At 51.6% G+C, this 18,839-nt stretch overlaps 1 protein-coding gene across 7 annotated transcripts in view; it reads right to left on the reverse strand.

The window, feature by feature from the left end:
- PTPRN2 (protein tyrosine phosphatase receptor type N2) overlaps positions 1-18,839 on the reverse strand; it is a 1,123,220-nt gene that overhangs the window by 119,562 nt on the left and 984,819 nt on the right. For all 7 annotated transcript variants that reach the window (XM_024358152.3, XM_024358150.3, XM_024358149.3 and 4 more), the window contains one exon: positions 1,669-1,863. In XM_024358152.3, coding sequence (XP_024213920.2) covers positions 1,669-1,863 — 195 coding nt within the window. The remainder of the gene's footprint in view (positions 1-1,668; positions 1,864-18,839) is intronic.

Consider the following 18,839-nt stretch of genomic DNA (forward strand, 5'->3'; position numbering starts at 1 on the left):
GCTTGCTGTCAGAGCTGCCATTACATATGTGAATGCCAAACACAATTCTCCGAGAAATACAGTATTTCCAGGTACCAATAGAGCTTGAGATATCATCAAATTGTTACTCAAGCACCTTGAAATGTGGAAATACCAGAACACAATGAGAGCTCGGTAAGCGGCTCTCCTCTTGGCTGACCTGTCAGATGAATGGCTTTGGCTGATGTGTTTGACCCTAATACCAAATCTCATCACAAATATGAACTCCTGGTCTCTGCTTCTTTTCTAAAAGGGACAAATGTCAAAACAGCCTCAGAAAAGTCAGATCTAAAGTAACAAAACCACAGTCCATCAAGGGAGGAGGTTCTGCCAAAGTCGATGACAAGTCTGCCGAGTGAACTCCACGAGCTGTCTGCTCCCGGGTGTGAACACATCGGGTTCGATTTCCGGCGGGTGGTCCGGCTTCGTGGGCTCGCCCCAGGGAGTGATGGGAAAAAATGTGCCCTGCTCAGCTCACGGATTGGGAAAGCCAGGCTTCTTGACTGTTGCTTCTCCTCATTTTAAGTTATCCAGGGAGAAGGCTGCTGAGTTCCTCAGTTTCCCCAAACGTCTGGTCCAAGCGGGTCTAGAACTGCGTGTTTCCCACCAGCCGTCCGCTGTTTGTCCCTGGAGTGTCAGCTGGGCTGGGAGGCCTCCAGCCTTGATCTCCAAGCTCTGCAATGAGGCTTTTTAGTGAAAACATGGTTTTCCGGCTTTTTGTGGTCCAGATCCACCAGTCTATACTATTATTAACTCATTAGGCAAAAATAATTTTTAAAAAATGTAAGCATTTAACAGCAACTTACAGGGTCCATCCTGCAACCTGGGAACTTAACGGTACGGCGAAGAATGTTTCCCTGACCCGTAAGTGCAGCCGCTGCTTCGGCCAAGCAGCGTAACGGGCTCTGCCCTTTCACCCCAGAGGCTCCATCTCCAGTGCGGGAAACAGCACCGCCAGGCACGGTCACCCACCGGGATGATGCCTACGGCCTGGAGATCCAGGAGGCAAGCCAGCAGGACGTGCTGCGCTATCGACAGCTGTCCTAATAACACCCGGACATTCATTATGTATGGAGTGGCAATGCACGGCCACACACACGTGATCACTCCAGCGAGGACCCTGGAAAAGGCCGCTGAAGCCGCGTCGCCGTGAGCTTCTGTGCCGGCGCCACCAGGAAGGCTCCTGTGAAGAGCCGAGCACCCAGCCCGCACCTCCTCCTGCCTTGCTGTCACAGCAGTGACATTTATTTACCCAAATGACGCTTGCTGGCCTTGAGTGCCAAGGAGACAGCCGCTGCTTCCGAGTCAGAGGCCCAAAACGGCAGCGCACATGGTAGGCACTAACAGACGTGTATTCCACTGAAAACTAAATAGCGGGTGCTCACTCTTACACACCAGGGAGTGTGTGTGGGGGCTGCACGTTCCAGGCAGAAGCACAGCAAAGATCTCAGGAAGTAAATATTCTTGTTTATCTAAATTAAGAAGACTCCCTGCAGAAAGAGCCCTGCCTGTCAGCCTCTGCAGCGGGCAGGGTGCAGCCATCATCGCCCCGTCCCTGAGGGTCAGCGGACGCAGATGCTGGGTGTTGCAGGGGCCGAGGAAGGAGGGCCCTGGTGTTTGTGTGGCAGGGAGTGCAAAGACTGGGCTTACCAGGATCATGTGGCCGGTGGAGATGTCCATGTTGGACTGCACGGGCTCCTCGGACCAGGATGAGGCGCTGCTGCGCGCGGAGGGGCTGGGGATCGGCCCGTCGCTGAACTGGGATGAGACGCTGCTGATGCGTGACGTGTGCGGGCCCTCGGGTCGGTCTGGTGGCCGCGTGGCCATACGCTGGCGGCACAGCTCCTGCAGGACAGGGGGAGGAAGAGCAGGGGGTTAGTGGCATTGGGGACACCCAGCAGGACGAGGGCCACGGCACCCACGTGGCACCAACCCCTTCTCCTGCTAAGATCCAAGGTTCAGGCAGGCGAGAGTTTACCCCAGGGCAGGCCCCCGCAACATGACGGTCAACGCACCCCAAAGCACGCGCCCAGCACGGTGCCCCGAGAAGACTTCAGGCTTGTGCAGGAAAAGAGATAGAGGCCTTGCTCTCAGAATCTGAGAATACAAACACACATACACACACACACCACAGATACACACATCACACATATACACACACATACAGCACACACACCACACACATCACACATATACACACACATACACCACACACACCACACACATCACACATATACACACACACACCACACACACACCACACACATCACACATACACACACACACACCACACACACACCACACACATCACACATACACACACACACACCACACACACCACACACATCACACATATACACACACACCACACACATCACACATATACACACACATACACCACACACACACCACACACATCACACATATACCCACACATACACCACACACACACCACACACACACCACACACATCACACATATACACACACATACACCACACACACACCACACACATCACACATATACACACACATACACCACACACACACCACACATCACACATATACACACACACACCACACACATCACACATATACACACACATACACCACACACACACCACACACATCACACATATACACACACATACACCACACACATCACACATATACACACATACACCACACACACCACACACATCACACATATACACACACATACACCACACACACCACACACATCACACATATACCCACACATACACCACACACACACCACACACACACCACACACATCACACATATACACACACATACACCACACACACCACACACATCACACATATACACACACATACACCACACACACCACACACATCACACATATACACACACATACACCACACACACACCACACACATCACACATATACACACATATACACCACACACACCACACACATCACACATATACCCACACATACACCACACACACCACACACATCACACATATACACACACATACACCACACACACACCACACACATCACACATATACACACATACACCACACACACCACACACATCACACATATACACACACGTACACCACACACATCACACATATACACACACATACACCACACACACCACACACATCACACATATACACACACATACACCACACACACCACACACATCACACATATACACACACATACACCACACACACCACACACATCCCACATATACACACACATACACCACACACACACACACCACACACATCCCACATATACACACATACACCACACACACACCACACACATCACACATATACCCACACATACACCACACACACACCACACACATCACACATATACACACACATACACCACACACACACCACACACATCACACATATACACACACATACACCACACACACACACCACACACATCACACATATACACACACATACACCACACACACACACCACACACATCACACATATACACACACATACACCACACACACACCACACACACATCACACATATACACACACATACACCACACACACACCACACACATCACACATATACACACACATACGCCACACACATCACACACATCACACATATACACACACCACACACATCACACATATACACACATACACCACACACACCACACACATCACACATATACACACACATACACCACACACACCACACACATCACACATATACACACATACACCACACACACCACACACATCACACATATACACACACATACACCACACACACCACACACCACACATATACACATACATACACCACACACACACCACACACATCACACATATACACACACATACACCACACACACACCACACATCACACATATACACACACACACCACACACATCACACATATACACACACATACACCACACACACACCACACACATCACACATATACACACACATACACCACACACATCACACATATACACACATACACCACACACACCACACACATCACACATATACACACACATACACCACACACACCACACACATCACACATATACCCACACATACACCACACACACACCACACACACACCACACACATCACACATATACACACACATACACCACACACACACCACACACATCACACATATACACACACATACACCACACACCACACACATCACACATATACACACACATACACCACACACACACCACACACATCACACATATACACACATATACACCACACACACCACACACATCACACATATACCCACACATACACCACACACACCACACACATCACACATATACACACACATACACCACACACACACCACACACATCACACATATACACACATACACCACACACACCACACACATCACACATATACACACACATACACCACACACATCACACATATACACACACATACACCACACACACCACACACATCACACATATACACACACATACACCACACACACCACACACATCACACATATACACACACATACACCACACACACCACACACATCCCACATATACACACACATACACCACACACACACACACCACACACATCCCACATATACACACATACACCACACACACACCACACACATCACACATATACCCACAGATACACCACACACACACCACACACATCACACATATACACACACATACACCACACACACACCACACACATCACACATATACACACACATACACCACACACACACACCACACACATCACACATATACACACACATACACCACACACACACACACACCACACACATCACACATATACACACACATACACCACACACACACCACACACACATCACACATATACACACACATACACCACACACACACCACACACATCACACATATACACACACATACGCCACACACACCACACACATCACACATATACACACACCACACACATCACACATATACACACATACACCACACACACCACACACATCACACATATACACACACATACACCACACACACCACACACATCACACATATACACACATACACCACACACACCACACACATCACACATATACACACACATACACCACACACACACCACACACATCACACATATACACACACATACACCACACACACACCACACACATCACACATATACACACATACACCACACACACCACACACATCACATATATACACACACATACACCACACACACACCACATACATCACACATATACACACACATACACCACACACACCACACATCACACATATACCCACACATACACCACACACACACCACACACATCACACATATACACACACATACACCACACACACCACACATATACACACACATACACCACACACATCACACATATACACACATACACCACACACACCACACACATCACACATATACACACACATACACCACACACACCACACACATCACACATATACCCACACATACACCACACACACACCACACACACACCACACACATCACACATATACACACACATACACCACACACACCACACACATCACACATATACACACACATACACCACACACACACACACCACACACATCCCACATATACACACATACACCACACACACACCACACACATCACACATATACCCACACATACACCACACACACACCACACACATCACACATATACACACACATACACCACACACATCACACATATACACACACATACACCACACACACACCACACACATCACACATATACACACACACACCACACACACACCACACACATCACACATATACACACACATACACCACACACACCACACACATCACACATATACACACACATACACCACACACACACCACACACACATCACACATATACCCACACATACACCACACACACACCACACACATCACACATATACACACACATACACCACACACACACCACACACATCACATATACACACATACACCACACACACCACACACATCACACATATACACACACATACACCACACACACACCACACACATCACACATATACACACACATACACCACACACACACCACACATCACACATATACACACACATAAACCACACACACACCACACACATCACATATATACACACACATACACCACACACACACCACACACATCACACATATACACACACATACACCACACACACCACACACATCACACATATACACACACATACACCACACACACCACACACATCACACATATACACACACATACACCACACACACACACCACACACATCACACATATACACACATACACCACACACACACCACACACATCACACATATACCCACACATACACCACACACACACCACAATCACACATATACACACACATACACCACACACACCACACATATACACACACATACACCACACACACACACCACACACATCACACATATTCACACACATACACCACACACCACACACATCACACATATACACACACATAGACCACACACACACACCACACACATCACACATATACACACACAAACACCACACACACACACCACACACATCACACATATACACACACATACACCACACACACACCACACACATCACACATATACCCACACATACACCACACACACACCACACACATCACACATATACACACACATACACCACACACACACACCACACACATCACACATATACACACATACACCACACACATCACACATATACACACACATACACCACACACACACCACACACATCACACATATACACACACCACACACATCACACATATACACACATACACCACACACACCACACACATCACACACACACATACACCACACACGCCACACACATACACACACACCACACACACACCACACACATCACAGACACACACAACACACATATCACAGACACACACACACACACACACCACAAACATGTCACAGACACAGACACCACACACATATACACACATCACAGACACACACACCACACACACATACACACATCACAGACACACACACACTGCACATGCCACAAACACACACTCCTATAGATTCAAGAAAGCATCCACTGGATCCTCCCCTGTCATCAGCATGGAATATTCTGGGATAACGCCACAGTAGCCTTCGTTGGGTGGCTTCTCATTCTATCAGAATATAAGCCACAGGGGAGGCCGGGGGCGGTTTGCACTGTGGGCTGAGATACAGAAACTGGTACCACAATCAAAGAGTTTGCAGAAAAAAGAAGAATCTCATTCTGACGTTTCTTTCTCTTTCCAAAGCAATGTCCAAGAGCCCATGCAAGAGAAGGCAAATGGAGCCACGCGGGAGACAGAAGGCACAGGGGAGGGAGAAAGGCCTGTGCTGCTGAGTAGACACCAAAGCAGAAGTTCCCAGATTTAAAGGAAACTCTCAACATAACACCCCAAGACAGCTTCTGAGGGATCACTGCAGGGTCTTCGACCCTCCTTCCCCAGTCAAAGCTCAACCACACACGCGGCGGGCATCCCGAGCACCTGCCCGGCCGTATGGGACCTGCCTGCAGGCAGGACACGGCCATGCAGCCTCAGGTGCTCAGAACACGCCGGGACCCCGCTGCTGCCGCTCACCTTCAGGGTGCAGCCTGGGTGCCCCCCTGACGTCTGACCAACAATCTCGTTTTGAAAGTGTTCTAACCACTGTGTTAGGATAGCCCATCCTATTGCCTGGTGAAAATATACCTGTACCCTGAGTCTGCAAAATGAAATGATACACAGAAAAAGTTTTTAAGAGAACTGGAGCTCAACAGAAGAGGTGAAAATGCATTAGTGAGAAAAAGAAAGGCTCCGGGGGACCTCGTGGGCTGCTGCTGCCTTGGTTTCATTTTGGTGGTGTCCGGGGGAGGCCAAGCCACCCACTCGCTCCCCCCAGCCGTGTGCGTCAAAGGTCTTGCACTCCCCAAGGCAACTGCCAAAGCTCAGGAAACACTCCATGTGTCCCTTCTCCCTTCACCCCGGGGTGCTGGCTTCCTTGTGTCCATTCTCCCTTCACCCCGGGCTGCCAGCTTCCTTGGTTTTAAAGATGTCTGCCAAGCCCACCGGCACCACACCATCTAGAAAACATTTCCCTCCACCTGGCTCTCTGGGATGAGCAATTCATGCTCCTGGGCTCTCTGCTTCGTACTCGTAGCGAGATACAGGTGCTGTGGGAAGGGGCCCTGCGGCCCCCACTCTCCATGAGCCTGCAGCCCCTGTGAGAGCAGCTGGGGACAGGGAGGATGACTGCAGGGACGGGGGGGGATGACTGCGGGGACAGGGGGGATGACTGCGGGGACTGGGGGGGATGACTGCGGGGACAGGGGGGATGACTGCGGGGACTGGGGGGATGACTGCGGGGACAGGGAGGATGACTGCGGGGACTGGGGGGGGGACGACTGCGGGGATGGGGGTGACGACTGTGGGGAAGGGGGAGATGGCCGCGGGGATGGGGGGGGATGGCCGGGGGGACTGGGCGGGAGGCGGATAGCAGCAGGGACAGGGGTGGGAGGATGGTCACAGGGATGGGGGGGCGGGGGGGATGACCCCGGGGACTGGGGGGGGAACGACTGCGGGGATGGGGGGGGACGACCGTGGGGAAGGGGGGGGATGGCCGCGGGGATGGGGGGGATGGCCGGGGGGACTGGGCGGGAGGCGGATAGCCGCAGGGACAGGGGTGGGAGGATGGTCACAGGGATGGGGGGGGCGGGGGGGATGACTACGGGGACCGGGCAGAGACGCACAGGGGAAGGTGGACTTTACCAAGCGCCTCTGGTGAGGGTAAGGGGTCTCTAAGAAAAGGGAGAGTTCCAGTTCCTTCTTTCCCATACATCTTCAGGTACTTGTTAGTTTATAGACAGTTTTAAAATAGTGAGTGTGTTTTAAAAAATCCACCCACGTTTTCTCAGAATCTCAAAAACAAAGCAAAATAAACAAACAAACAAAAAAACCCCACAAAGGATAATTCTTTATTTTTTATTTTTATTTTTGATATGGAGCCTCACTCTGTCTCCCAGGCTGGAGTGGAGAGGCACGATCTCGGCTCACTGCAACCTCCACCTCCTGGGTTCAAACGATTCTCCTGCCTCACCCCCCTGATTAGCTAGGATTACAGGCGCCTGCCATCATGAGCGGCTAATTTTTCTATTTTTAGTAGAGACAGGGTTTCACCATATTGGCCAGGCTGGTCTCGAACTCCTGACCTGAGGTGATCCACCCGACGAGGGATGATTTTAATAAGGTAGATGATACCAGTAACCAACCTGAGTATACATCTCATTTATTTCTCAATTGTGCACATGAATTTTGCTTGACGTGGGGGAAAAGCACACTGAGAAATGTTTCTGAAGTAACTTCTATCTCTTCACACAATTTCTCCAGAAAAATAACGTCCAACCAAAGCATGAGAACAGCTACAGCTCAGGGAACCCAGAGGGTCCGAGAATGTGACCCTCTGGGGAAGAGGATTTGAAACGCTGGAGATTTACTCACATAAAAATAAAAAATCAAGCTAGTTCTATGCCCATCCTGTGATTTGCCACCCATGGGAGAGCTACAGTGAGGTCTGAGCTCTGTTATTTCCTGAGTGCCACGGAGGGTGAAGCCATCAAAGGCCCCACAGGACTGAGGTCCCTGCTGCACCACAAACTTCCGTTTTTATTGTATTTATTTTTCTCCCAAAGTCACCAATAGCAAACAACCACAAACTTTTCAAGTGACCTTGGGAAAACCTCTAAAGGTCTCTAAGCCTATTTTTTTCACTTTATAAATGGAGATAATCCTATAGTCACTGTGAAGATTAAAATAAATGGTTTCCTGTATATTCAGTGCTTAGCATGGAGGCAGCTACAGAGAAAGCCTCAAGCATTAATGAGTAAGAGAGACGTATTAGTGAACAGAAGTTAAGGCCGTTCTCTAAGCCAGAGCCAAACTCTTGACGGCTTGGCAAATGTAAAGATATTTCTGAAGAAGTTACAGAATTTATTATTACTATTATTATGAGACAGAGTCTCGCTCTGTCGCCCAGGCTGGAGTGCAGTGGTGTAATCGCAGCTCACTGCAACCTCCGCCTCCCGGGTTCAAGCGATTCTGCTGCCTCAGCCTCCCGAGTAGCTGGAATTACAGGCGTGCACCACCACACCCAGCTAATTTTTGTATTTTTAGTAGAGACGGGCTTCACCACATTGGCCAGGCTGGTCTTGAACTCTTGACCTTAGGTGATCCACCCGCCTTGGCCTCGAAAAGTGTTGGGATTACAGGCGTGAGCCACTGCACCGGGCCAAAGTCGCAGAATTTAGAGCTGGACAAGCCGACATCGCCTCCTCCGGCGGGTGGCTCAGTGCCCAGTGGCTCAGTGCTGGTGCACGGTGAGGGAGACCCAGGGTTCGGTGCTGCTCAGCGGGGACGGGCGGCTCTCACCAGTGGTCTCGCGTCACTGCGCAGCGCAGGGTCCTCTTGAAGGTCTTAACTGTTTCAAAGGAGGGAAACTGCGATAAAGATCCAAGAAAAATGTCCCTGGCAGAGAGGAAGCCCCCGAAAGCTTGGCGCAGAATGCTGGAGACCCGTGGCGGCAGCTCTTCGCCTGTGCAGAGGGAGACGCTGCCGTGGGAGAAGGGTGTGCCCAAAGCAAGGCAATGCGCGGCCGGGGACGCTGCTCTTGCCCGAATGCCCTCTCCCTGCGGGCTTCTGCCTGGGAATGGGGGCAGGTGCTCTAGCCGGGCGCTGCTCCGCTCTGAACCCACCGCTACCAAGTTTCTATTTAGCAAGTGGCTCAGGCAAACATCTGAGCAGCGATAAGGCCGGGAATGGCCTGCAGGGAGGAATGGGATGATGGGGAAGCCAGGTCCTGGGCCGAGGAGGTTGGCAGTGATAAGGCCAGGAATGGCCTGCAGGGAGGAACGGGATGGTGGGCAAGCCGGGTCCTGGGTGGAGGAGGTGTCTGGGGCTGAAGCCCCCCATGCTGCCCCTGAGCCTGGGGGCAGGTGAGAGACGCGTCCTACTTCCCTGGACACTACGATGGGCAGGACGCGGCTCCCCGGAGGCACCAGCCATGTTTCCCTCACATCACCAGCGCAGGCTTTTCTGAAGGCTCTGGGGGAACCTGCCACTTAGGAGAGTCTCTGCACCTCCACAAAGCTGCCCTGAGACAGAGGCAACGGGGCCACCATGGACGCCTCCTAGAAACCAGGACCCAGAAAACAGGTATGTCTTCAGAGGAGCAGGATGAGAACTGCAAAAACAGACCTAACTTTGGTTCTTTTCCTTGACGTCCAGGGCAGTCATTGACTCTTTCACTCATAGCACCTGCAGTCAGAGGGCCTGATTTTGAATCTGGGCTTCAGGTCTTACTGACTGTGTGGCCTTGGGAAAACACTAATCTCTGTGTGCCTCAGTTTCCCCATCTGTGAAGTGGTGATAATGGTACCGACTTCACCGCTGGGAGGATTAAATAAGATAACATGCTTAGAGTGAGGCTTTGCGCCTGTGCCTGGCACACACCAGGTGATTATTTGCTGTTCCTACTACGATGATTATTAGTTTATTCAAAATCAGGTTTGCTATGGTCCCTTGCCGAGTCAGCACTGCACAGGGTGCCAGGAACACCAGGCTGAGCCAGGCTGGGTCAGACTCGCCGGGCCCTGACCCCCAAGCACTCCCACGCCACCCGGAGCTGGGCACGAGTGACCGCAAGAAGCGATGGGAATGACAGCAACAGCACGTGTTGGGCATTCGTGGGAAGGGGTGCCGTGGGGCCAGGAGGAGGGGACCCTCCCTGAACTTGAGGTCAAAGAAAGCTTTAGGCAGGAGAGGCTCAGGCCCCAAGGCTAGGCCGCAATGGCACCTGCAGAGATGGGGAGGTGCGAGCAGGCATGGGGCCTGGAGGTGCGTAAGAGCTTCCACGGGGCGAGGAAGGAGGAGGAGGAGAGAGAAGGGGCCGCCACTCCCTACAGCCTCCTGGGTGGGCAGTGCTGCGGGCACAGTGCTCTGCATCCACGCCGCGACTGCTTTCGGAATGTGCTTTTCCAGGGCGAGCCTTCTTTTTGGACATGGGATGTACCCGATGTCTACAAGCTGGAAGTAACGTTGCCGACCGTGTGCTTCTTGTGCATGCAGGGTCTGAAGGGAAGGCGTTGCATCCACCGCACACCTAACCTCACGGCTCAGCCACGTCCACGCAGCACGGTTCAGTCAGAAGTTCACACCTCATTCGACCCAGCTGTTGCTAAGTCAGTGTGGCTGTCATGGGACCAGCCGAAGGGTGTGCTGCCTCACGCCGCATCTCAGGACACCCACAAAGCATTGCTTTTGCCACATTCTGCTTGGCCACGAAGCCACTTTCTGCAGCCCGAGCTCCACCCCCGACCATAACCCAGGCGGGGAAGAAGTTCCCCGGGCATCGGCGACTCCCTGCAGGTACGGCAGGGGTGGCAGGGGGCGAACAGCGCACCAGCCCCGCGAGGAGGTCACCGCGCAAGGGCTGTGCGCGTGGAAACCGTGATGACATCACACCGACAAGTTAAACCCTGGAGTCCCAGCGGCACTGGCTGTCGGCCGTCCTGCACGTGCCCCCGGGAAGACGTGGCTGCAGGCCCAACTCCTGGTGTCTCCCTTGGCGATAAACACAAGAAAGCCACATCTATCTACTGGAGACAGAAACAGAAATTCCTCACAAGTGAGCTGGAAATGCGCCAGTCTGCTGCACTCATGGGGAACAGGGTCGGGCCAGCTCCCTCCAAGGACAGGGGCTGGGACGTTTGGCCGCTGCCTCTCCCACTCACTGTGGCCTGCCCCTGCCAGCGTCCCTTCCCCTTGCTGTGTGGCCCCTTTCTGGGCCACCTGCCAGAGCTCCTCACAGTGGGGACCGGCCCCTCCCTCTCCACCCTTCCCTGGACACTCTTGGGAATCTCCAGACGTGGGGAAAGCCAGGAAGGAGCCTGGATTCTGCCTCATGGCTTGCTGGAGAAAGCACTGAGGGGCATCTCATGTGGTCTCATTCACTGGTCCTTTAGGCTGATTATAGTTTCCAAATTCATAATGGAAATTCTATAGTCTGTCCATTCTCAGTCCTTTACCTTAACATTTAAAAATTTTGTAAGGGAAAACGCACTTCTTACTAGAATGGAATAAAAAATGTAGAACGCTACTTGACTTAGTAATGGTTTAGCCAGTGCCAACGAGACAAACCTCACAGCATTTGAAATCGCTCTAGGTTATAATTTGGGACATTTCCACCCTGCATGAGGTGACTCTAACCCTCTAAGCAAGGCTGCCAGTGCGGGCTCACTGGAGATGCCACTGGGAGCTGTTTTTCCCCTCTCAAGACTAGAAAGTGACTGGCTACAGTGGGGGAGGGGGCCACACTCCTCACTCTTCATTGAAAAGTAGCATCCACACCTGAAAAGGCAGTCGCATCCACGGTGCTGAACGGAGGCGTGAGCTTGCTGACCGCTGAGGCGATGACTGAATGGACGGCGTGGCACACATACTTCTTTAAAACCTCAGTTGAAGGTTACAGCATCAGCTGCCATCACACCAGAACTGCCATCAGACGAGAGCAGCCGCTGCCCGTATCACCTGCGTTCATTATCAGACTTCTGTGGGGGCCCAGGGCACAGAGCGGGGGCTCCTGTCAGCCAGCGACAGAAACGGCCATCGCCACTGCAAACACTCTAAGTACCATTCTGTGCGGTGAGTTTAAAATACAGAACTGTAGTCGGGTGCGATGGCTCACCCCTGTAATCCCAGCACTTTGGGAAGTAGGTGGGAGGATCCCTTGAGCCCAGGAGTTTGAGACCAGCCTGGGCAACATAGTGAGACCCCATCTCTAAAAAAATAATTAGCTAGGTGTGGTGGCGTGCACCTGTACTCCCAGCTACTTGAGAGGCTGAGGTGGGAGGATCACTTGAGCCCAGGAGGATGAGGCTGCAGTGAGCTATGATTGCACCAATGCACTCCAACCCTGGTGACAGAGCAAGACCCTGTCCACCTACACCCGCCAAAAATACAGAGCTATGATCTCGAGAGCATTTTATCTGAGCAAAAGATAATTTATAAAGCAAAATCAACAACATGAGCCTCCTCTGAGAGGAAGCTGGAGGCCAGCCCCATCATGTTTTGAAATTTCCCTGATTTATAATCCTCGGTAAACACAAAGGGTGCATCCTCACCCGGAACAAAACTCTCCTGGTCAGACGGTGAACACCCCAGAGCGAGGCCTGTGGGCCACACGAGCCTGCTGAAGGGGTTAACCGGCAGTGGTGCCAAGCAGGAAGCCCCGAGACCTGCCCCTCCACAGCGCCTGCTTGCAGGGGCCCAAGGGCCTCCCCTGCACGGCCTGGCCTGGGGGCACTGACACATTTTTGGCAAACAGATCTTGGCCGGACAGAAGGTCCAATCCTTCCAGCCACTTCACTTAAAGGAAAATCTTCTATTTAAGATCCAGACTCAGCCTAACAATCACGAAGATGGCTCTGTTTATGATCCGCGACGATGCACCTTCAGCCACAGAGGCCCAGTGTGTGCAGCTTGGCGACCTTGAGTTTGTAAGGACGAGTAAGACCTTGTGGCATTTGCGTGACTCAATAACCAACAGGTAATTAAATATGAATGAAGAAGAAAGGTAGATGTAACCACATAACTCTTTTGATTGTAGATTTAGCTGCAATGTCGGCGGCACTCGCGAATTCCCTCCCCACTCTGAGGAGCTGGACGGAGGCTTCATCCCACTGAGGGCTGGGCATGGGCCTGCCTGGCCCTGAAGGCACCCACGGGGCCATTCCCACCAGGGTGTGGATGAAACCTGTTTTCTTTTCTCTTCCCAATTCATACTCTTTAGCAGTGAAGAAAAAACAATATATATGTGAACTAAAAAAAAGGACTATAAATCATGCTACCATAAAGACATATGCACACATATGTTTATTGCGGCACTATGCACAATAGTAAAGACTTGGAACCAACCCAAATGTCCATCAATGATAGACTGGATTAAGAAAATGTGGCACATATACACCATGGAATACTATGCAGCCATAAAAAAGGATGAGTTCATATCCTTTGCAGGGACATGGATGAAGCTGGAAACCATCATTCTCAGCAAAATATCACAAAGACAGAAAATCAAACACCACATGTTCTCACTCATCGGTGGGAAGTGAACAATGAGAACACTTGGACACAGGGCGGGGACCATCACACACCACAGCCTGTCAGGGGCTGGGGGCCAGGGGGAGGGATAGCATTAGGAGAAATACCTAATGTAAATGACGAGTTGGTGGGTGCAGCAATCCAACATGGCACATGTATACATATGTAACAAACCTGCACGTTGTGCACATGTACTCTAGAACTTAAAGTATAATTAAAAAAAAAAAAAAGAAAAAAAAAATTCCAGGTACAAAGGGGAAGTCATTTATTTTTGTGCCATGCTGCCTTGCATTTTTGGAATGCTTGTCCCTGGAGATGGAGCTCACATCTTTCCGGAAAGCTCTGAAGGTCCCTGCGTCTCAGTATAGCTGCTCTGTAGCTTTTTAGCTGTCTGGCCCCTCTTAGGTGTTGAGAAAGTTATTAAGAAAATTATTAAGGATAGCATGTCAAATTCCCAGTGAGAAGGACGCATTTGCAATAATGGAAAAAGGGCACAGTTTTGCAGGTCATCTCCATAGTAAAATATCAATGATTATAATGTGCCTCTATTCTTGAGAAGAAAGTATTCCAGAGCCATTAGTGTGTTAGAAAAAAAAAATCCCATAGTAGAAAATGAAATCCATTATTGGCAAAGAAAGCAAGCCAAGACAGAGCTGAGATCTGCACGGTGTGGCCGTGTAAGGCAGAGGCTGAGGACCAGGACTCTGGGTCCAGATCACCCGGGGCTGTGTGCCACTGGACAGGCTGCCAAAAGCTGTGTGTGTGTTTTTAATCTGTGAAATGGGGATGAAGGCAGAGCAGCTCCACAGAGTTGTTGGGAGGACTCTGAGGGTGGATGTGTGTGGAGCACAGAGTACAAGGCCTGGCTTGCACACTCGGCCCGTGGGACACTGATCTCAGGGGCGTGCAATGAGTACACAGCCCGGCTTGCATACTCGGCCCGTGTGACACTGATCTCAGGTGGGTGCAACAAGTACACAGCCTGACTTGCACACTTGGCCCATGGGACACTGATCTCAGGGGGGTGCGACGAGTACACAGCCTGGCTTGCAGACTCGGCCCTTGTGGCACTGATCTCAGGTGGGTGTGATGAGTACGAGCCCTGGCTTGCACACTCAGCCTGTGGGACACTGATCTCTGGTGGGTGCAATGAGTATACAGCCTGGCTTGCATACTCAGCCTGTGGGACACTGATCTCTGGTGGGTGCAACGAGTACACAGCCTGGCTTGCACATTCGGCCTGTGGGACACTGATCTCTAGTGGGTGCAACGAGTACACAGCCTGGCTTGCACACTCGGCCCGTGGGACACTGATCTCAGGTGGGTGCAACGAGTACACAGCCTGACTTGCACACTCGGCCCGTGGGACACTGATCTTACACGGGTGTGGGCATCCCCCTGCCAGTGCCCGCATCTACATTTGGGCACAGAGAAGCCACACAGCCTCACGGGAGCTGGGGGCCTCTGGCAGGGCCTCCTTCCAGGACACAATACCAAGGAGGCCAGACCCCCAGGGCTGTCCGCACTGGATGACCCTCTGGCCACTCTGTCCTGCTGATGAGACCCTCTCCCTGCCTCCTCCCTCTCAGTAAAACTAGAGTAACTAGGCATTTTTAAAGAAGATGGTGGCGTCTTCCACTGTTGCCCTAAATGGAAATGCTCCACCGCAAAACTCAATGTGATGCTAGTGCCTCACGACCTAACACCCTCCCCACGGGGCAGCGTTTGTCAGGAACGGTAAACCCAGCGCGTCCGCACCCAGGCGCAGAAACTCTCCATCAGGGAAATGTGAAAAATTGATCTTTTTGCAGCTCGGTGCTGCCTCCAACACATCCAGAGCCAACTGGAACTGTGAGTGTGAGCCCAGTGGCACCGCAAGCGCCCACACCACACCCTGCCCTGGGCAGAGTCACGTGGGACCATCCCCGCAGGACAGTGCTGCACCCAGAGCCCCCACCCTGAAAGCTTCCCGTGCTCTGAGCAGCTCCTCAGGTGTGAGCACACAAACAGAGGAGGCCATGGTCAGCACGGCACATTCGGACACCACAGTCCTTGCTCGCCGTAGAGCCGCCTGCTCCTCTGCTGTGCCCAAGCCGGGGCCCTGGGCGTGTCCGCAGAGTCCTCAAAGTATCTTATACTTCTCTATAACACAATGTGCAAAATAAGCTGAAGAGGATTCTGGGGGCAGAAATTCATCCATACACATCACAAGGCAAATGTCTCATCTCTTAACTCAGCATCTGATGGGGAAAATTACAGAGTGGAAATCACTCAGAGAAGAGACCTGTCATTCTCGAATTCTGCCAAAAGAAGACCAAGACAACAAAGGTTTCAGGAAAACCTCTCTGCACGCTTCCGGGAGCCAACTGAATGAAGCTGTGTTGCCCCAGTGTGCGCACAGAGAGCCTTGGGTTTTTAGGGTTATTTCGAGAGTGTAATCACTAGTAACAGGACAACACTAAGGAATTAAACGTACAAAGCCGGGCAGGAAAAAGTGGGTTCATTGGGCTCTGCTGGGGAGGAATAAAGGCCACTCTCCAGACTGGATGTGGCACCAAGAGAATGTGGTGAACGGGAACCGGCTCTGTTTGGGGAGGGCCCTGGCCTTCAGCTCAGAGGGCAACACACAGCAGAAGCCGCGGGGCCCGGTGCAACCACAGGTGGCTCAAATGTAAAACGGTTAAGGAAAAAGCCTGCGCTCTGTCAGTTTGACACGGTGGCTGCAGGGCACGTGACGACAGGAAATCTAAACAGGAAGGTGAAATGTTGAGAAAGCGTGTGTGGGGAAAAGGCCGGGGAAAAATATTCCAGGTTGTTAAACGGGGTCATGTGTCATAGTGGGGAAAAAAAGAAAAAAAGGTTTCTTGTATAATCACCTCTCCCCGATCATGACACAGTTTTACTTGATTTTATTTCATCATAAAACTCAGAGGGACTCAGAAGGAACCGCCTCACATGCTAGGCCAGCAAGGCCAGCTGGGAGCAGAGGAGCAGTAACCAGTGATTTCGTTGAGGAGAGCGACTTTACACAAACACTCCACCATGCTAGGTCTCTGATCGGCACCGCTACAAGGTGCTCCGGGTCTGGGTGCATCTGGGGCAGCCCTGTGAGACCTCAGGGAACACAGGGCCACGCTCGCTTCTGGAGAGGAAATGGCCCACGGCCGCCCCCGAATGCCAGGGGAGCCTCCCTTCTTCTGCCACGGAGTCAGGGCCCCGGCAGCCGAGCCTGTCCGTGATCTAAGCCGGGACATCCTCGGCTCATGGCCCACGTGGCCAACGCTGCTCTGGTGACGCAGTCCCACCGCCTCCAGTGGCTTCTCCTTGGTGTCCAGGTAACTTTTACACTTGGACCAAGAACAACGCACACACGTGTTTGCACGCGCGCACACACACACACACACACCCAGGGGAGGATGCCCCTGACAGCAGCGCCCAAGCCAGGGCCACAGAGCTCTGCAGGCCCCTCCCCGCTCCTGACACATGACGACACCCAGTCAGGGGCTGTAAGCACAGCTCCTGCAGGAAGGGGTTCCACGCACGGGCAAACGA

Source organism: Pan troglodytes, chromosome 6 (genome assembly GCF_028858775.2).
Source record: "Pan troglodytes isolate AG18354 chromosome 6, NHGRI_mPanTro3-v2.0_pri, whole genome shotgun sequence".
In the NCBI taxonomy this organism is placed as follows: Eukaryota; Metazoa; Chordata; class Mammalia; order Primates; family Hominidae; genus Pan; species Pan troglodytes.